This window comes from Ips typographus, linkage group LG1, assembly GCF_016097725.1.
Source record: "Ips typographus isolate SLU linkage group LG1, UJ_Ityp_2.0, whole genome shotgun sequence".
Taxonomy (NCBI): Eukaryota; Metazoa; Arthropoda; class Insecta; order Coleoptera; family Curculionidae; genus Ips; species Ips typographus.
In genome coordinates this window covers 12,190,984-12,211,558 of record NC_138422.1, presented here as the reverse complement: position 1 = coordinate 12,211,558, position 20,575 = coordinate 12,190,984, and the positions used below count along the sequence as shown (strand labels likewise).

General features: G+C 35.7%; 1 protein-coding gene and 1 long non-coding RNA gene across 4 annotated transcripts in view; one reads left to right on the top strand and one right to left on the bottom strand.

Moving 5' to 3' along the window:
- The window catches only part of pyd (zonula occludens-like protein polychaetoid), a 74,487-nt gene extending 55,832 nt beyond the window's left edge, over nt 1–18,655 (top strand). Inside the window, exons 2-27 of one of the 3 annotated variants that reach the window (XM_081981712.1) lie at nt 3,327–3,490; nt 3,546–3,784; nt 3,840–4,262; nt 4,325–4,504; nt 4,564–4,630; nt 4,689–4,839; nt 6,485–6,605; nt 6,666–6,818; nt 6,870–7,032; nt 7,087–7,268; nt 7,329–7,557; nt 7,615–7,792; nt 7,892–8,224; nt 9,213–9,434; nt 9,507–9,808; nt 9,869–10,044; nt 10,774–10,916; nt 10,979–11,151; nt 11,207–11,377; nt 11,437–11,661; nt 11,716–11,896; nt 12,268–12,608; nt 15,827–16,115; nt 16,927–17,155; nt 17,465–17,506; nt 18,049–18,655. In XM_081981712.1, the coding sequence (XP_081837838.1) occupies nt 3,327–3,490; nt 3,546–3,784; nt 3,840–4,262; nt 4,325–4,504; nt 4,564–4,630; nt 4,689–4,839; nt 6,485–6,605; nt 6,666–6,818; nt 6,870–7,032; nt 7,087–7,268; nt 7,329–7,557; nt 7,615–7,792; nt 7,892–8,224; nt 9,213–9,434; nt 9,507–9,808; nt 9,869–10,044; nt 10,774–10,916; nt 10,979–11,151; nt 11,207–11,377; nt 11,437–11,661; nt 11,716–11,896; nt 12,268–12,608; nt 15,827–16,115; nt 16,927–17,155; nt 17,465–17,506; nt 18,049–18,230 (5,259 nt within the window). In that variant the 3' untranslated portion in view covers nt 18,231–18,655. Of the gene's footprint in view, nt 1–3,326; nt 3,491–3,545; nt 3,785–3,839; nt 4,263–4,324; nt 4,505–4,563; nt 4,631–4,688; nt 4,840–6,484; nt 6,606–6,665; nt 6,819–6,869; nt 7,033–7,086; nt 7,269–7,328; nt 7,558–7,614; nt 7,793–7,891; nt 8,225–9,212; nt 9,435–9,506; nt 9,809–9,868; nt 10,045–10,773; nt 10,917–10,978; nt 11,152–11,206; nt 11,378–11,430; nt 11,662–11,715; nt 11,897–12,267; nt 12,609–15,826; nt 16,116–16,926; nt 17,156–17,464; nt 17,507–18,048 lie in introns of all 3 variants that reach the window. The other 2 variants (XM_081981705.1, XM_081981721.1) reach the window with 2 other exon arrangements.
- LOC145730897 (uncharacterized) lies at nt 2,352–3,303 on the bottom strand. Its single transcript, XR_014178703.1, has 3 exons — nt 2,906–3,303; nt 2,539–2,843; nt 2,352–2,480 (listed from the first exon to the last, which is right to left on the bottom strand). It is a non-coding gene; the product is annotated as an uncharacterized LOC145730897 (long non-coding RNA).
- Nucleotides 18,656–20,575: the final 1,920 nt, after the last annotated feature.

Genomic DNA, 20,575 nt, shown 5'->3' with positions numbered 1-20,575 from the left:
CAGATTTTAATTAATTTACCAAGAATGTGGTTAGCGTGCAGACAAACTATACGGTACTTAAGAGTTGTAAGGTGATCAAAACTCCCCGTTTTTAAATAATTTATTATTTGAGCTTTTTACTAGTTTTCTAGAGCTTAAGAGACAATTAATAACAAAATATCAATTAAACTTTCTGATGCACTAGTCATGTTATATTAACAGTTAAATGACATGACAACTCTACAAAAGAAAAAAAAACTTAAATATGAAAGTTATACATAAAAAAATCGGTTCTTTGTCATAACTGTCAGACGGTTGAAGCAATTTTGCCCAAATTTGGAACAAGTCTTAAATATAATTAATACTCATTACGTGATGTTATTGAAAAAAAAAATGGATCGGTTTTCACTTTCAATGGTCTGAGATTATAACAAAAAACAACGATTTTTCCGAATTTTAGAGGGCTGTATGTCTCTTAGTATGAGGTCTTTTATAAAATGACGAAAAAACATGTCAACTTATTTTTTGAATGAGAATCAACTTCTGGCAGATTTATTTTTATAAAATGATATTTTGCTGCCCGGATATCCCTCTTTTCTTGGGTTTTAAAACGTAATAATTCAGTTATCTCGTAAAAAGAATTTTGAATCAAAATTTGACAGCAGATACATCTTTCTTTAAATTGAAGACGGAAATTAAAAAACTGTAATTTTTGTGAAATATCCAGTCAGCGTAGAAAATAAAGTGGGAAAATGAACACCATCTCCCTGTATCTACGCCACTGAACAAGTTTGACAAAACGTCATTCACATCACATAATGAGCATTCATTTCATAAGTACTTGATGAAAATTTAATCAAAATTAGTCCAACGGTCTGACAGTTATAGCAAAAAAAAACGAATTTTTAAACTAAATTTTGGAGGACTGTATCTTCCTTAGGAAGCGTTTTTCAGCAAAATGTCATAATGTATGTCAACTTATTTTTTGATAAACTATCGGATAGTGGATTATTGACATTTAAAACTAGACCACCCTGTATAGTTTGAACTGCATTACTATCAAAATTTCAGATACTCGCAATTTACAGGATAAAACAACAAAAAGAAACCTTTTTTCAAATGTAACACCCTGAGTATTATTACATATCTGAAAAGCTCATTTTCTTCTAATTTTAAAAATATATGATATGCTCTATTTATCTGGAACATTCAGTTATTAAGAATTGTAGAATATCATAGTTACTGTGGTTACGGAATTTGTTAACATTTTCAATATAATACATAAATATTTTTCTTTCTTGCAATAATACATTTGCAGCCATGAAAAGTTAAAAAGTGCCAGTAAGTTGATTTATTCCAACATTTAATTCAAAGCTCAATATCCTTCCACTCTAAATTAAACAATATCAAGTTGTAACACATCTCCAGTTTTTCTGAATGGACGTTAAGTAAAAGATGTACAGTTTTAACTTTTAATTTGCTTCCTAAGATTTTTTCCTATGAAGATGACAGAAAACCGTCTCGAATTTTTGCCCTAGGAACTATACATTAACATTCAGCAAATTTTGCTTAGTCCGAATTTAAACATGACAACAAAGCTGTCTATACAACAACAAATGTTGAGTAGAACTCTGATTATCGTTCTTGTGAATCATTAACCTCGAGTAAAACACGTACCAAACGTGGGTGCGCTTTAATGAATTTTCTGTTTGACCTTGACATTGGTGGGCAAAAAAATGTGCTTGCCTTTGTTAAGCTATATTGTTAGAAACCGTGACGTATGCGGATGGTTATCGCCCTTGTGGCAAAAAAAAAAACGATCATACTCGCTTTCTGCGAATGTCCATTCAGCGGCTTGAAATGCAATATTTGAAAGGTGGTTAGCCCGCTGAATGGATGAAAAAAAAACGTGTTTTGACAACGCCGGCATGTTGTGGTACTGCGAAGATGCAGAAATAGAAGAACCGAAGAATCAAGGTCGAAACTGGAAGCGGCAAAAATTTTTTTGTTATTCGAATGATCATCAGGTCCGGATTAGGTTCTCTTACTTTAAGAATGTAAAGCTGGGTTTATACAGCGCACAATGCATAACTTAATGCATAACATTGCACAAGAAATCACAAGGGTTTCTTTTTGGTGTTTATACAGTCGCACAACATATAATTTTTAACCAATGAAAAAAGCTTATGACAACACGTGATAAATGTCATTGCAATGTGAAATGTTATTTTTCTGTCACTTGCCATTTGTCAATCATTTCAAGCACAGATAAGGAGGATAAGGCAAAAAAGATGTGCTTGCTGTCGTAAAGTTGGGAAAGGGAAAAAAAAAAACATTTTTAATAACGACAATATATTAAAATTCTCTATATTTAGAAAGCCAACACAAACCGACCATGCCATCCCTGATGATTCCAACCACCACTGGCAACACAAGATGGCAGGGTTCAGGTGTTATTATTCCATGCTATTTCCTGCATAGAACAACCTTCTGATAAATAACTGAAAAACAGAACTGGCAATACTACACATTTTTATTTGGAATTGAGAATATATTTACTGCAGAGTGAGGGCAAGGCGTTGTTTTGGGCTAATTGGATTTTTTGTCTTGTCTTTCTGCAGGAATGGCCCCACAAGAGCTAATAACTTATGGAACAGTTCTGGAGTCATACGCGTATATTTGAAAAACTGCTCTGTTTTTCTGCAAACTGAACTATTTTTTTCAAAAACACTATGTTCATTGCATTTTCTATTCATAGGTCGCGTTTTAAACCTCCGTATTCTCCTTTTCTTGACATCTAAGCTTAATGCTGTAGCTGCAGCACCCATCAAGAGTAGAAGCCCCAATTGTTGCCAAGGTTCCATCTGCAATTGTTTAATAAATTCTTGATGTAAAGAGAAACTAATTAGCTCTAGATAATCTTTACCACTAAACTCTGTTTTTTCCGTAGACACTTCAACTGTTTTTATTGCACTAAATGACCAAAAAATCACAAATACAAAATCAACAACAAACTATTCTTAAACAATCCAAATCCACCATTCATAAACAAAACAATAACACAATACAATGACGGACGGCGGATGTCAAAATATGACATTACAAAATTTTGCGCATGCGTACAGCTGTTTTCGCATAAGAATTGCATAGAAAGTTAAAAATTATGAACTTTCTATGCGGTATTGTGCAAGTGTTGTGCGCTGTATAAACGACAATAGGCATTACTGTAAAGCCAACTTTCTATGTTATGCATTAAGTTATGCATTGTGCGCTGTATAAACCCAGCTTAACACATAAAACTTGGATGTTGTGGATGATTTTTTCATTTTAGTTTTGTTAATTTTCAGGAAAGAGGATGGGAATACAAACAAATCTGCGTGACCAGAGTACCCGGATTTGGGTTCGGAATTGCCGTCTCTGGAGGACGAGACAATCCCCATTTCGCATCAGGAGATCCCAGCATCGCTGTAAGCGATGTTCTAGCCGCTGGACCTGCTGAACGACTTTTACAGTAAGTGTTCTTAAATTTTAGCGCCCGTTCAGTTTCAAACTTCTTCTCTAATTAGAGTGAACGATCGAATTATTTCGGTCAATGGAATATCCCTCCAGAATGTGGACTATGCCACCGCGGTCCAAGTGCTCAGAGACAGTGGTGACACCGTCACTTTGGTCATTAAACGACGAACATTACAATTATCACACGGGCACAGTGCTTCGTATAGTGGACCGCCGCCTCTGGCAGCCTTAGGGGTTAGTCCGCCCCCATTGACCAAGATCACCCTAACGAAAAACTCGAAAAAAGAAGGTTTGTACTGATTATTTCCTTTATTAACACTTATTAATTGAATATATTATTGTAGATTTTGGAATCGTTTTGGGGTGTAAGCTTTTCATAAAAGAGATCTCATCCAAAGCCAGAGAGCAACTGCTCAACACCAATCAATCCTTAGAAGTTGGCAGTTTTGTCACGAAAATTAACAACAGCAATTGTAACGACATCATGTCTTTGAAAGAGGCCAAAAAGATAATAGACAGTTGCAAGGACAAGTTGCACATCACCGTATCCAGAGGGGACTACGTGGGGCCCTCGAATGTGTCGCATCAAGCTCAAAGTTCAATCAGTACCACCGGTGCCGTTAATAATTTCTATAAGGGAGACGACTTTCTCACATCATCACAGCAAAGTTACTCCAATCAGAACCTGTACGTACAGCCACCAACCAGGAACCCAAACATCAACCAGAATGGTTCCTCTTTTGATGAAAAAGCTGATCCCATGTCTGGTTAGTAGTTTTTTTTTTTTTGTTATTGTACTTGAAAATTAAAGGTTTTTTTGTAATATTAGCCAGCGGACCGAATTCGTTAAACGAGGAAAAGTCGAATTTAGCACCCAGGGGACGGTCCCGAGGACCTTTGACCGAAGCCAACTTGAACCAGCTTGATAACAGAAATAGCTTAGCTGGCTACGGTAGATCTAAAGGTGCCAGGGAGGAACCACCCAGACCACCACCTCCTAGAGCTGAAGGTTTGTTGACAAATTTCATGTAAATGACAAATTCTCTAAATACTACCAACACGTTTCAGATTATTACAGCTCCAGGAGGCAGCTGTATGAAGAAGACCCGATAGTGCAGAAAACTAAACAACCCATGTGAGTTGTAATTTTTGTTGTTGTGAGAATGGTTTCTTAATGAAATTGGTGATTTCAGACCTGATGCTCGGTTCGTCGCTTTCCAGAAAGAGGGTTCCGTGGGTATTAGGTTGACTGGTGGTAATCACGTGGGCATTTTTGTTACCGCCGTACAACCCGGAAGTCCTGCCTCGTTGCAAGGACTGCAGCCTGGCGATAAGATTCTAAAGGTAAAAATTATATGAAATAAATAGTTATTTTCCTAATTTCTAACTAGTACGGTAAGCGTTACTTTATCGCACGCGATTGCTATTGACCCGGAGGCTAAACCCACTGTTGCATGTGTTAAAAACAAAACTTTTGCTACTACCGTTACTACTGTCCTTTAGGTTTTGTTTTGATCCTAGAAAGTGTTGTTTAGATCAATATCTCGGAACGTTTTTGGGCGTTTTGACATCCCTTGTCTCAGGAAATATTTGCTTAACCCCGAATTAAGTTATGTCAGCAACTTTTTTGTATAGTCACTTTACTAATGAATATTTTCTAATTTTTTCTAACATGATAACTTGTTTAGTGTAATATTTCGAGACGTTTTTTAGCGTTTCTTAATTAACGTCAAGTGTCCGAAGAAATATCGAATTTCCGGAAAAAGAATATAACAGTGTTCAGTCTTAAATTAGACATATCAGCAGCTTTATATCTGTTATTTCAATGTCGTTGTATATGCAAATACACAAGTTGTTCTCTTACTTTAACTGTATCTAGACACCTTGTATGGTTGGTCAAAGCAGTTGATTGATTTCAAATTATGTAACACATCATATGGGACCTACACCTGACAGACCAAAGCTACTGCCTCAATTCGATATTGAGCACTGCTACGTCGCATTTTTTGAATAAATCGATATTTCTTGAGACACAGGACATAGGTAATTGGAAAACGACCAAAAACGTCCGGAGATATACAGCATTTCCTTATGTTGAAACCAAGTAAAAACAAATTAATTAATTGATTGAGGACTACTTGAACCTTTTTTTCCACCCTATACAGTAAAGTTTTGCCCCCAATTAATTAAGCACAATAGTCCAAGCTGCATCAACATTTTTTCATTTCGAAATATGGCGAGGTCTTAAAAATAACTTAAAAAAGCAACCACAACTACATTTGGTGAAGATTATAACAGTTTGTCTTCTTGTGTCATCATAATTATCTGCCTAAGCTGAAAAACTATGAAAGAAATTAGAAACACTTTGTATAAATCATTTTAGATAAAGTAAAAGCCTCAAGCATAGCTTTGTCTATTTTCTCCGATTCTTCATTAATTTTCATCCTCTTTTTTTCCAATTATGTTGATTATTCTAAGTTGCGCTTACTAATGTGGAACTATCACAGAAATTTATTTAGATACAGGCAATATAAAATAAAACGACATCGTTCTTAGGTTATGTTTATCGGACTACAACATGAAATATTGACTTGAATAATTTATTATGAATGAATAATAAATAAATCTCGTGGGTTGAATTCTAGTTGGAATTAGGCCAGAAAAAACGTACCACACGGAGATTACCTGTTGGAGGTTATCTTTTGATCGAATGTAAAGAAATCTGAATGTCTGTTAAGTCAACATCTTTAGTTTTGTTAAAAAGTTTTGACTTTTGATGGAAAATACTTAAATTGTGAGGTTTTGTTTTAGAGTCTAGTTTTGTATGAAACATTTTCTTTAGAATTTTAGTGAGTTTTATCGGATTTTTGTATACACAACACAATAAAAATAAAACATAAAAATAAACGTTCCAATTTGTCCGATGTCGTTTACCCACTTTGTTTCGAAAACAGGCACCGTTGTAGAAAATTATCACATCGAATTGCAGGTTAACGATATGGACATGACTGGAATAACGAGGGAGGAAGCTGTTTTATTTTTACTTAGCCTGCAGGATCGCATAGAACTGATAGTACAATATTGTAAAGAAGAATACGACAATATAGTAGGTAAGCGTATTATCTAAATTGTTTCGTAACCGAGCCCGCACAATTTTTATCGAATTGCAGCTTCACAAAAAGGCGACAGTTTCCATATAAAAACTCATTTCCACTACGACAATCCTGCCAAAGGGGAAATGTCGTTTAGGTCAGGGGACGTTTTTCACGTTATAGACACATTGTACAATGGCGTAGTTGGGTGCTGGCAAGTTTTCCGGATAGGTAGTTTGTTACTTTATTATTAGGTTCTATTTTACGACTTTATGATGATAGGGAGGAACAATCAAGAGGTTCAAAAAGGGATCATTCCGAACAAGTCCAGAGCGGAGGAATTGGCAACGGCTCAATTTAACGCGACCAAAAAGGAAATGTCCGCCAATGAGTCGAGGGGAAGCTTTTTCAAAAGACGGAGGAGTTCTAACAGGAGATCCAAAAGGTTTGTTATTGTGTTGTGGTGAAAATGAGGATAGTTATCAGAATTGGCTTGTAGTTTGGGTAAAGAACATTGGGACGACATCCTATTCTCTGATACTATATCGAAATTTCCGGCCTACGAAAAAGTGTTATTGAAACATCCAGGCTTCACCCGGCCAGTGATTCTCTTTGGTCCTATAGCTGATATAGCTCGTGATAAGTTGCTTAAGGATTTTCCAGATAAATTTATATCACCCCGTAAGTCTTTATCACACATTCTATCGGTAGTATCGGTTACTAACGTGTTACTTCAAGCAGAAATCGACGTAACGTCGGCGGAAGAAAGCTCAAAAACGCAAAAGTCCACATCGAACATTATAAGACTGTCTGCTATCAGGGACGTTATCTCTACAGGGAAACACGCTTTGTTGGACATCACCCCTAACGCAGTGGAACGTCTCAATTACGCTCAAATGTATCCCATAGTAGTGTTTTTCAAGGCGGAAACCAAGATGGTTATTAAGCAATTGAGGCAAGGACTTCCCAAGTAAGTGTTTGACAATATTGTTATTATTTTGAAAATAAATTATGTTTATCACTTTAGAACGGCCCACAAAAGCTCTAAAAAACTACTTGAACAGTGCCAAAAGCTGGACAAAGTTTGGGGACACATTTTCAATTCTACGATTACGTTAACAGACAACACCGACACTTGGTACCGCAAAGTTCGAGAGGTGATTGACAAGCAGCAAATCGGAGCTCTGTGGATGTCTGAAAGCAAAGTAAGTCACAATATCCTGGTCGAATTAAAACACAATCATACTCGTTGACATCATTAAGGACTTAACCAACTAGGTGATGGGATTTAAAATTGTTTTCAGGCCTTCGACATCTTTTCCGACATATACTTTCCTTCTATTTACCTTCAACCCAAATCGACCAATTCCCTACCGGGTCGTGATCGACAATCCCGTTCTCGTCGCAAGAATGCCCTTTCCATGTACAGCTCTCCCCAGTTCATTCATAGAACATCCGCATTTTTTCCTAGGAACGATCATTCGCCTAGTGTATGTCGTGAATGTTCGATTTACAAGGAACATTCGTGGAACATCCCTAATTCGCCCAGCGTTTCTAGGGAATGTTCCCTGTATGTTCCCTCGGAAAGTTTCCAGGACGCTGGTCCGCAGAACGAGCCAAATAATAACGATCATTATGCAAGTACTCCGAGTGGATTGTTTTGTGACAGTTTAGTGTTTAACGGCATGCGAACTGATGATTTTACTTCTAACATTTTGGAACCCGTTTATCATGAATGTTTTGAGGTGCAGAAAAGCAGTGTTGCTGCCAAACTCAATAGGTTTCCACCCATTTGGGAGGAAAATTATGGAGAAATTTAAGTTAGATATTTTGAATATTAGAGCATTGATTATTAGGAGATAAGACGGTAATTAACGTCATTGTATGCACTGCCATATGGAAATTTACACAAGCTGAGGATACTAGAGTTTTTTTTTTTTTTACCAGACGTTCACACATTACCAGCCTTGATTTGTTTCTGAAATTAATTTATAAATGATTTAGCAACATTGATGGAAATGGACGGCTAATGTTCCATTTTCTCAGACTAAGGCTTAGACAGGTTTTTAAAAAAGTTTCATTTTTCAGAAAAACCAGGGCCTATGTAGTATTTGTTTTAGATATATCCAGCTCTATAAATATCCATTCTTCTTCTAAAATGTTCTAAAAGCAATAAAATTGTCAGTATATCAAAAGGTTTTAGAAATAACTACAGACATTACTACACTTGTGATCAAAGCTTCCAATATTATAGAGACATACTCTAAAATGAACTAATTTCTGTTATCTGGTCAAACAAAATGATGTAGTTATCTCTTAATAATCTTTGGTCTTGGTCATTAGTCATTACTTTGTAAAATTTGTTATTAAGCGTATTCTTTTCTAAATTATATTAATAACTTAATATACCTTAGTGATTTAAACACATCTATAAAAAAATGTCCATATATTGGCATCTGCGTTGTCATATTTTTGTTTAGCAAAGATTTGCATACATATTTGCTTTTTCATTAACTAAGCGTTTGTGTTTAATTGTTTAACTTAACCTACTATTAACAAAGTTTTATACTAACACGCTCATTCAGCATGTTCGCTATTTCACTTTCGCATTTTCACTCGTTACAGCCTGAAGAGTCGCTTTCGGACGACTTTCTCTTCCCCATGTCATCACTTCGCCTCTCATACGCCAGCTCTCCCGAAAGCGACCTGGAACACAGTCCAGGACCGCCATCTTCTCCTACAGGTGGTCCTGGACCTGCGCCCGGTCGCCTTACCAAAGCGAGTTCCGACCCCAGCGTCGTTATGCCTTTGGAGAATGGGAATAGTGATGCTTTGCCACCCTATCAGGTATGTTCAGACAATTTATACTGATTTTCCATGTTTCAATAGGCAGATTAAGAAAGTAGACACCTTTTTCAGCCTACATACGACACCAGATATGGGTTCAGTCAAAGCAATCAAACCAATCAACCTTCCTCGGACATTCCCCCAGATTCGCCTTTGTCTAAAGACCCTGCTTACACACTTTCTGACCCGGACATTCCTTCGTCTCTTAGCACTGCAGAGTTTAACAGCAAAAACGACGTGTACTCGGCGAATGTTTATAAGTCGAACGAGTACAAATCTGGAGAATTTGGAAGCCCGGATAGGCGCGGAGGAGAGTACGGTAGCGCTGAACGTAGGGAGTTTAACGGGGATCGTCTGTTGCAGCAGCATAAACGGTGAGATAAAGTTTGAATAAATTGATCTAAGATTGATCAACCATTTGTCGGGATGTTTAGACAGCCTAGCAGTTTGCACAGTCCTTACAACCATTCCAAGTCGCATAGTTTGAGCGCAGAACATCAGTCGATGCCTAATTCTCCAAGCGTCAAAGAAGGGATTTATGGACAGGCCCCGGATTTGCCGCCTCGAGTCGATAGGGCTGCCAAACCTATGGGAATTTTGACCACTCCAAGTACGTACTGCTACAATGTATTATTAAATATGTTGCCAAAAGCACGGTTACCATTTTTCAACTGAAAGTACTTGAAACCCGTTTATGGTATTCAGAAAAGAACTCCTAGATGAGAAGGCTGAAAATAATTTTTTCTAATTTTGGCATATAAAGTGACACTTTTCAAAACTAATTAGAGTGACAAAACGTTTTACTTTATGTAACTAGTTATGAAAAGTTCATTTCATCACTCCCTGTTTTTATGCATTTTCGTAGAAACATATGGGCGACATCCATCATAACATGTCGTTGTCACTGTTTATACAAGGTGCTATGAAAGTGAATATTTGTATTAAATCACTTTAAAAGATGGTTTTTACCGCTTTTTGGTCAAAATTAGAAAAAATTATGTATGCAACACGTTTCGAAAATGTCTTATTGTGTAACTCATTCAAATTGTAGGACCTCGCTGCGCTCGCCCTACAAACATTCATTCGTTACACAAAATCGATCTTTTCGTAACTGGTTACATAAATAGCTATTAAGAAATTTCTCTCTAGGTCACTTAAGAATTTTTTTATGAAGGTTGTAGTACTATAAACGGTTCTCTAGATGCACTATGTTTACTATAGGTCCTAGTCAATTTTCTTAGTAGCTTTATGCGGTACAGTGTGTCCCATTGAATGGTTGAAGAATAATTTTATCATTATTGACATGAAAAACAGTTATTTTATTTGAATTGTTGCACAGATAAAATTGCAAACGGCCGTAGTGCTCACGAACGATTATTCGGTACTAAAGCTGGATCTTCGGAGGCTACGAACGGAACTGACAACAATGGATTTGTAGACAATAAAGCCGGTTCTTTGGATAGAAGCCAGAACTCAAAATCGGTATTATTATCTACACTTTAATAAACCCTTCATATTTTTTACGTTTTCTTTTCGTTTATTAGGATTCATTATCCAGTTACGACTCATATAACAAACAAATTTCGGCACCACCTCGGATAGGTCCTAATTTACACGACGACCTTAAAACTACATTATCAAAAATTGATCCAGGTGGTCACCAGGGTAGTCCATCTAGAGGACCGAGATGGAATGAACAACAGAATCATCATCACAGGTTAGTTTGGCACCATCAATTGCATTTTTTAGATACTTTCACCTTGGTATCTCAGATTGGGAGGATCAAAGATGGACTTAAAGTACGGCCTACCACCTGGTGATCCTATCAACGACTCTAGTCCTCGGCATTCCAGAGAAGTTTTAGGGGCTCCTAGGGAGGAAAATGGAGTTTTACCGCCGGACGGTATTAGTCCCAGAAGTTCAGTAGAAAGGGATATGTATAGGTAAAAACTGTACTGAAATATTAAGTAAAAATTACTAATGTTGTGCTGATTAGATACAGCAGATCACCAGCAAAACAAATCAATAACATTCCATCTGCAAAGCCTCACATAGAGACCAAGACTGATTATGGAAAATACAGCAGGAATAACAACAACATGAATTTAACGCCCTCGCATCACCAAGCGCCTCCGGAGTACTCCAGAGCATCTCATCAAGACTTAAGAGATTCACAATTGAGCATTCATCATTCGCCTTTAAGAAATCCAGGAGTTAACATGAACGGGTTTGTACAAGGTAACTAACCTAAATTAGCATTTATTATCGTTTGCCTTTCCAGATACGATATGGGTTCACCTAACCATAATATGAATTCGTTAAATGGTAATCAGTACAAGCCAATTCCACCTCCCAAACCGAAAAACTACAAACCGCCTCACAGTCAAAGTTACGGACGTGGGGACGGTATGGTCCAACCGCCTTCTATCTACCAACACGGGAAAAGCCATAGCAATCCGGTGGTAATTATGTTCATATACAAAAATCAAGTAGAATGATGTCACATTTTGATGAAATTTTTTGTTGCTGGTGTAGTAGTGTAGGGAAAAAGAATGAGCAGCATTGAATTGGTATTTTAGTTTGAACATACTTCTATCACTTGTCTACATCATGGGGATAGTTTTCTGAAGAGTTTATCACTTATTTAGTCTTAAATCTAATGACCATAGACAACACTTTGTTTGGTGATTTGGAGAGACAGCTTTAAATTGCAATTCAGTGCCAAAAATACTCAGACTCAGGTCTAAGTTTATGTTACAAGCAACTTTTTCGATATTCTGCTTGAAAGATCTTTTATCTTGCTTTGCTCCTTTTAATCTACTGAAAATTTCAGGACCCTCGAACACCTCACAATCCACACAACTACTACTACAACTCACCGCCGCCCCATTCACAATCGGGCACGCATCACGCCTCGCCCTATTACCCGGACCGCGCCCACCAACCCTACGATATGGCCCCGCCCTACCACGAATCACCTCGACGACACCCGAGCATATCCTACGCGAGTCGAAGCGAAATTCAACCAATCGCAAACAGCCACGAGTACCGACCTGATTCGTACATGGAGAATAACGGAGATCACCGACCCCCACCGGTCGTTGATTTGCAAGGGTCCAGGGAGCAACGCGGTTCCGCTTTTGAGCTCTACAGGAAACCTGGCCATAATATGAGGTGAGATAGGTGATTTACAGAAAAAGAGAGTGCTGTGGTTGTGTTTTGTGTATGCGCATTTGTTTTTTTTTTGTTCTGTGGGAATTAGAGACGTTAGGTCTGTTTGTAGAGATACTTTCAAACTGGTTTCCAACTGAAAATCGGAAATTGTTGGCTTTTATTGATTGAATGCTCACGTGACATTGACATTTTAAGGGTAGTGGCCAATAGCTGAACATTTTCCTCTGATTATTAGTTGGAGATTCGTTCTGCGAACAGATCTGTTGACGTTGGCACAGTGTAACTTCACGGTTGGTCACAGTATGTGATTACATTATTTCTGCCAAATCGATCTTTAAAACGATTGAGGGACGTGTTTTTCAATTAATGGGACAGGGTTGCCAACTTAGTAACAAACCTAATAATATTTGATATATTTTAAATGTGTGAAATTTAGCTATAACAGATATGGTCTTCCAAATTCAAGTGAAAACCAGTATAAATGACGGTTACGTCATCATTTGCTTCGTTTCAATTTCAACGACATATAGTCATAATGGTTGCTTTTAATGCAAACATTCCATCATAACCATTAACCTAACGTCACTGTCACTTTCAATTGGAAAATATAGATTACTGTTCTCGCGGACTGAGTTTACCCGTGCGTCATCCCCCCATGATTTAGAAGTAGAAATGCATTATTGACTTCATCCTTCTCTATTGTTCACTTTTAGAAAGGGTAAATATCTAAGTGAATGTCTTCCAAAAAAAAAACATTTACTGATTAGCGCTTCAATTTCAGTCATTGTCAGTTTGAAAACCATCAAAATTTATTTGATTTGTTTACTATTAATTCTTTTCCGTTTCTTTGAGTTGTTAATCATTTATAAAGTTTTCTATTTACCACACCACCATAGTTCTTTTAAGAGCTATTGTTTCTACGCTTCTAACATTCTGTAAGTACTTTCATAATATTATTATTAATTTTTTTTTTTTATGTCGGCTGTCACGGTCTAACCAAATTTGGCATAATTACTAACCTGTTTTGAAAAAAAAGTGGGAGTGTCTATTATGGTTTTTATTTAGCCATTTGGTTTTTCGTAAATTCGGAACTACTTACTATTACAGTATTTTTTTAGAAAATGCCTGGAAAAGTTCTCCACAGACAAGCCCAGCAGTTAATTCTTAACCTTTGTGAATATTTTGAATTGGAAAAAACCAATGGAGGACCTTTAGAAGCTCTCAGGAAGCTTCTGTTCAGGAAGAAAATAAGAAATTTTAAGACCTTACATATTCTTACTGATGTATTTTTTTTGATACCAGAAGTTTCCGGCTGCTTTGAAAATTTCCCACAAAACTGTTTATTCGATTCGGAAAAAGCAAGCAAGTAATCTTATGACTTCCTCACCTAGAAAACGTAAATCGAGACGTTATCGACGGGCCAAGACCACTGATTTATCTGAAAGCATTAAAATGGATGTTCAAAATACATTATATGAGTACATATCATACGATATCAACGATAATATCTTAATAATAGTAAAATATATCTACTTTTATAAGAAACATCTATTAATATTTCATTGTTTGTATAATTTTTCTTTTTTTCAAAGATCTCTACTTTCTGACTGACAATACAAGCAAAATTTTAAACGTGACGAAGCTTTAGACACGCCCTTTTCTATAATATGAACACAACAGGTTTGTTGACGAAAACTTGATTTGATTCATATGATTATAAATGACGTAGCCTTTATGACGTACGGGTAAACTCACTCCGCGAGAACAGTATGTGTCAAAGTAACAAGAAAGAAGCCTTGCAATGCTGTTGGAAAACTTAATAAATGACATTGTGAGAAAGCATTATTTCTTTGTATTGCAAACATAATAAATAATTAGATCTTTTATTAGTACCCTTTTGTAACTATGCAGGATGACTTAAACTTAACTAACTACAACTTACTATTTTTCAGATATCTTTAACATTCAGGATAAAATACTTATAGGGATATTAGGATAAAACTTTATAAATGGTAAATCCAAATTTTGGTGTTGAAAAAGATTATTTTATTTTTTGCTTCTTTTACATCATTATACTCATGATTGAAGAAAAAATTATCAAAAAAAAATTAACTTTAACAAATGAATTTAAAAAATCATAATAATAAGTTCAACTAAGTAGATTGATAAGAAATAATATTAATTTAGACAAATGTGCATTTTCTATTTAATTTTTTTTTTGAGTTTCAAGTCAAGTCAAACTGCTTTAATCGCGGCAATATAGTACTTTGTGCTTTTATTACACAAATAATTATCACTTAACTTTTGATTTTAACCCCTTCAATTACTATAAAAGCTTAGTTCTTTAAATCATTGTACTAATCAACAAGAAGAAGTTTAAAAGGTTTAATAATCTCTATTATTATTAATCTCTAAATTATTTTACCGGCAGCTTTACTGTATGGATCTCAAAATGGCGTATTTCAAAAATGGCGAGTTTCAAAAGTTTTGTTTATGATTTTTCTATTCGTGGCCTGTAAGTTTTTGTCACACTGTGTATGGAAATACTTATTTGGTTATAAATATTTGACCAAGTTCTTCTATTTGACTATTGGGTTAAAAAAAAAATGGCAGACAGATTTTTAGTCTAGTAAATAATAAATATTAAAGAGTTGGCAATCTTACCCTTGATAATTATAGAGAGTTAATCATTTTTCACAAAAAAAAAAATTGTTTACTTAGGCATTAATTGGTTTGAAGCATGGAGTTGCGTATTAATTACATGCGTGTACGCTGGCTATATTAATGTGATTTCCAAAAATTCTAATTTTACCAATGTTTTTATCCCATCTTATAGGATAGTCTATATGTTGGACTTTTAGTTTAGGTATGTCGCCGTGTGCTGTGTTTCTTGTTATTTTTGTTATTTTGCATTTTGCTATCGATATAACTCTGGTTTTTGCTTTTACGGTAAGTACGCATGTTCGAATTGGGTGTTGGTGTTGGGTTAAGGGTGCACTTAACTCTTGCTTCGACGTAATTTTTGATGTAATATGAGGTCGTACCTGGGAAGAGAACCATCCCAATTGACAGACGTTTGAATATAAGTCCTCGTACCGAATCATCCCCTTTTGATAAAAAGAGATGCTGTTGTGTGTGGTGAATCTCATCCCGGGTACCTCGAACACCGTCGCGTCCATCGCCGATTGCGCTAATCGCCATCTCTTTTTATCATTCAGGGTTCTCGAGGACCACCGGCTGCTGTCACAGCCGGCTTTTTACGGATCGCAGCCTAACATTGCGCAAAAACTAAACGCACCATCATCGGCTACTAACTCACCGAAAGTAAAGCCTAAACTAACCAAAGCGCAATCGTTCAGACACACGAAAACCGACAGCGGATTTAGCACCCCTAAGTTGTTTAGGAAGTGGTCGTTTGGCAGGAAACACAACAAAGATCCCACCGGCACTCCCAAATTGTCCAAGAAGATGACTTTGCGCTCAGAGATGAGTATCACCGAGAACCAGGTAATGAACCGGGCGTTTGGTTTGAGATACTCAAATAGATCCAACAATGTTGTATAACGCATTTTCAAAAAAAAAACATTATGTTGGAATATTGTCACATGCCGGTTTTACTTAAAAGTTTGTTTAATATTAAAAATTTCCAACTTTAGCTGAGCCATTTAACCTTTCACAATAGAATATATTCTTAATTCAGCAAAACTACTAACTACTAACTTCTCTCTTGGCTGTCTGCTGTGGCTGTTCTGGCCCTTACTACCTTCTTAGCTGGATGATCTGCAAATACATTTCCTTCGTTATTTTAGTGACCTTTTGAACAAAGGTATATTGTATTAATCAAGGCATGCCAAGGTGTCACATTTTTTAACCGTTTTGCAGCCTGGCTGTAACAGCCAGTGTTACTTTACAGAACATATTAGGTTTAAGTGCTCAGATAATTGTAGTATTCAGTGAATCGAAAACTAGATATAGACCTATAATTTTATTTTAAATGTTAGTCTAAAGATGAGCAATTTTAATATTAATGTTTTATAATTTGTTGTAATGGTTTGATCCAGCATGTTGAGGAGTTAATCTATCTACTTCTATTTGGACACCATTTTTTAAATTTGCAAACTGTGTCCAATAACAACAATTGAACGCCTCAAAAAAGCTACTTTTCTGGTTTAGTAACTGTTTATTCTCTACCCAAAGGCCTCAAAGAAAGAGATTTTAAAATATATAATTTTAGTAATAATTTAAGTAAAACCAGTATGTGACCTTCTACAACAAAACGCTCTGTGGGTCTAAAAGGTTACACCGGGTTGACCTTTAGGTTATCAAGGACTTTAACAAGAACGCTCAGGATTTTTCGCGTCCCACTAAAAGGGATATCACTTCGGCTACCGTGGATCACCGGGGTGCCACCCTGGTCAATCACTACTGGGGCGTATCATTGGAAGTGCCCGAAGGGGCCATACCCAAGGGAGAAGAAAAGCAAATTTATTTTGTTATTTCCGACCCAAGGTTGTGTGACAACGTGCCGCCACTGGATTTGGAGAACGGTAACACACATGGTTTTAGTTTTGTTTTTTAGTTTTATTTAGTGCTTGATTAACCCATTTGTTTTCGGTGTTGGTAGTCTTTAACTGAATTTTTTACTGTTAATAGTGTTACTACCTTTTTCAGTTTGAGATTATTTTTATTCCCGTATGTTTCAATAAATAAATATCACTGTAATATAGCCGGTGTACATACATCTGTACGATGTCAGTGTATAAATTGCATTTATAGTTTGTGTGAATGCTGTAATTAAAAACTAATCTACATTTGTTGTTACGCTGATTTTGTTTATAATGGGTTTGTTTTTTCAGGTGAAACTATGTTGTCACCTTTAGTAATGTGCGGACCTCAAGGTGAGTGCATTTTAGTCATTTCTATAATTTAAAGTGCGAAACTATGCCAAGTTACCAGCATTTACATGGTATGGACGTGGATCAAAATAGTCTTTAAAACAGTTTTATACGATTTTACTCTTCTTTATTAATTTGCAAGGATTCAAATTAAGAGCCAAGAGCAATAACAATTTTGTAAAAAAAAATGTTCACGAAGTAAACTTTACTTAAATACAAAACAAGAGAAAATAAAAGTTTTATATTGGATTTTTTTTTACCGAATTCTGAGTGGGTTTAAACCTTAGTCAACTGAGTGCAGAAAGTCATTCTGGACATTTTTGGTCTCAAAGTTGCAACAAAATTTTGAAAATCCTGTATCTTCGCCATTTTTGGGGATTCACCGACTGTAAAAAGCTTAAAATGTCCATTTTGAACTGCTCTTTCACCTCGTGCTAACCGCAACGCGATTGAACTTGTACAGGGTGTTCAAAAAATAAAAACAATATACCGACTTCTATCCATATTCCCCTTGGCCCTTTTAGTACTAACAAATCTAATTTCAGGTACTGAATTTTTGAAACCTGTGATCTTGAACATCCCCCACTACGCCAACACCCTGCCCAGCTTATGCCTTTCCCTTAAGGCAACGGATTCCGAACAGGACATTCATACCGATTGGGACAATATTTTGCTACCCAGTAATCATGCTGCCAACAGTGTTGCTGTTAAAGTTGACCATTTTTAAACACGTTTTTATCATACAGTCCGTATAATATGGAATTTTCGAAAAAAACATTTGTTTTTTTCCTATACTTTTTATCATTTTAATTTGTATGTTGTAATGTTGTAGATATCATATTAATCCTAAATAATGTGGCGGCAACGCAATCTCGTTAATAAGCAATATTTTACAACGTCGTATGTGATCTAGAGAATCAAATTTGTATTAGTTTTAGTTAGTAAGGAACATTTTTAGAGCAACCTTGTATTGTTGAATCTCTTTTTTTACCCACTGGCGTCTTTTATATTCGTACGTTTTTAAACAATTTTAAACTCGATTTTAAGTGTTGTTTATTGATAGCGATTATATTTTAGAAACAAATATGCTCATTTTGTAGACGTGTATTATGAACTTTGGTAAGAAATAAATATAATGTGTTTTATTAGTTATTTGGTGAAGTTTTTGAGTTAGTTAAGTCCTGTACCTTGATTTACAGAATTCACAGATTAGATACCTCAATTTAGAGGTCTCAAAACCGATACCTCAATGTTTTATGTTTATTCCAACTTCAATAGTAGAAAGTACCCAAGGACGGTAAACAGTAAAGGATTGCTCGATTGGCCGATTTTGTTTCCCGGCGGCGAATGGATGTACCAAATTTTGTAGTATTTTTTTGTATGTTATTGAATAGGAAATTTAATAAGGATTCAAAAAATGTACTTAAAACAGTCATTTTCTCACTCTAAGTGGGTTTTACAAGCGATTTTCTCCGTGACTGTTTATTCAAACGATGTTACTAGCAGTTCAAACTTTAACACCCATTTTTCACACCCTAACTGTATTAAATTTAGTAGTGTTGTTTTATGTTATCAGATAGAAAGTTTAATGAGCATTTCAAAAATTTGCATAAAACAATCAATTTCTTACTCCAAGTGGGTTTTACAGGCGATTTTGTCCCTGACTTTTCTTTCAAATTGTGTCTCGGGCATTTTATATTTTGACACCCCTTTTCTCCCTGACTACTTGATTTTGTAGTGATTTTTTATGTCAGATAGAAAATTTAATGAGAATTAGAAAAATGTGCTTAAAAATATGATTCGGTCACTCCAAGTGGGTTTTACAGGCAATTTAGTCCTTTAAACCGTGTTCAAAATTTAGATCACAATTTTACTAACTTAACAAACCAGTTTTTCCTAAATTACTCGAAAACTGTTAAAAAAAATTGCAGGAGACCAAAAATGTTCCTAATCAACTCCTTAGCACCGTAAGGTTGCAGGACCGTTTTAGCTTCCAGTATACAAGGTGTCCATAAAACGTATGGTGATTGAATGTTTTCGGTCACCCCGTACACATTTTTTGAGAATTTTTTGCTCAACACAACTGGAAAGAGGAGCTCAAGACGGCTAAAGCGATTCAACTTCCCTGAACTCAAAAAATAACCAAATTATCGGCTGTTCAAATTTTAAACCAGAATTTCACCTGATTTGAAAATTTGTTGATCCAAACCAGTTTTTCCTAAATAACTCGAAAAATTTGAAAGAAAGCAAAAATGTTCGTAAAGAACTGCTAAACTCTTCCCTGGAGTTTCACAGTCCGCTACTATACAGGGGGTGCATGAAAAGTATAGTGATTTAGATTTATGACTTTTCAAATTAATGACAATCAGAAGAGGGAAGTGATAGCAAATTTGAATTAGACCCATAAATTTACTGGTAAAATTGGTAAATTTTCCTGTCACATTGAATTGTACTTTACCTTACCGGTAAATAACCGATTATGGTAAATTTACGCTCATCTCTACAATACGCTAAATATGATCGACTGCAATCGGTTAACAATCGCGCAAACGTGCTATCTCTGACTTGATACGGGCAATATTGCGCTTATGGGATTAAGCAATCCTTTACTTTACCGTCCTTGGAAAGTACCTAGTTACAAGCAACTTTTTTGCAAAGTAATTTTTTTTTTTTTGGAAAGACTAAACTTCTTAACTTGTTAAGGGCTCCTGAAGTAGGATTCTTCCTAAGTTATGATCTTTCATAAATAAAAAAAAATCAAATAAAATAGAAATAGTCACATGACTTTTGTAGGTGAATATTTGATGGTTGAAAACAATCATGTGAGCTTCAGAAATACTATAGAGTTTGAGGATATATTTGTTTCTTTAGATTTCTTAAAATACTTTTATTTGTTTTAATTTTTATTTTATAAAACATTCAGATTTATAGAATTCACTGTAGATAGTACTCCCAAATCCAATAGTAGAACATTTCGATACTTCAATTTATAGGCCTCAATATATAGACATTTGTGTCAAAAAATATTTTTTTCAAGAAATAGTATTAATGAACAAAGCAAAAGACAATAAA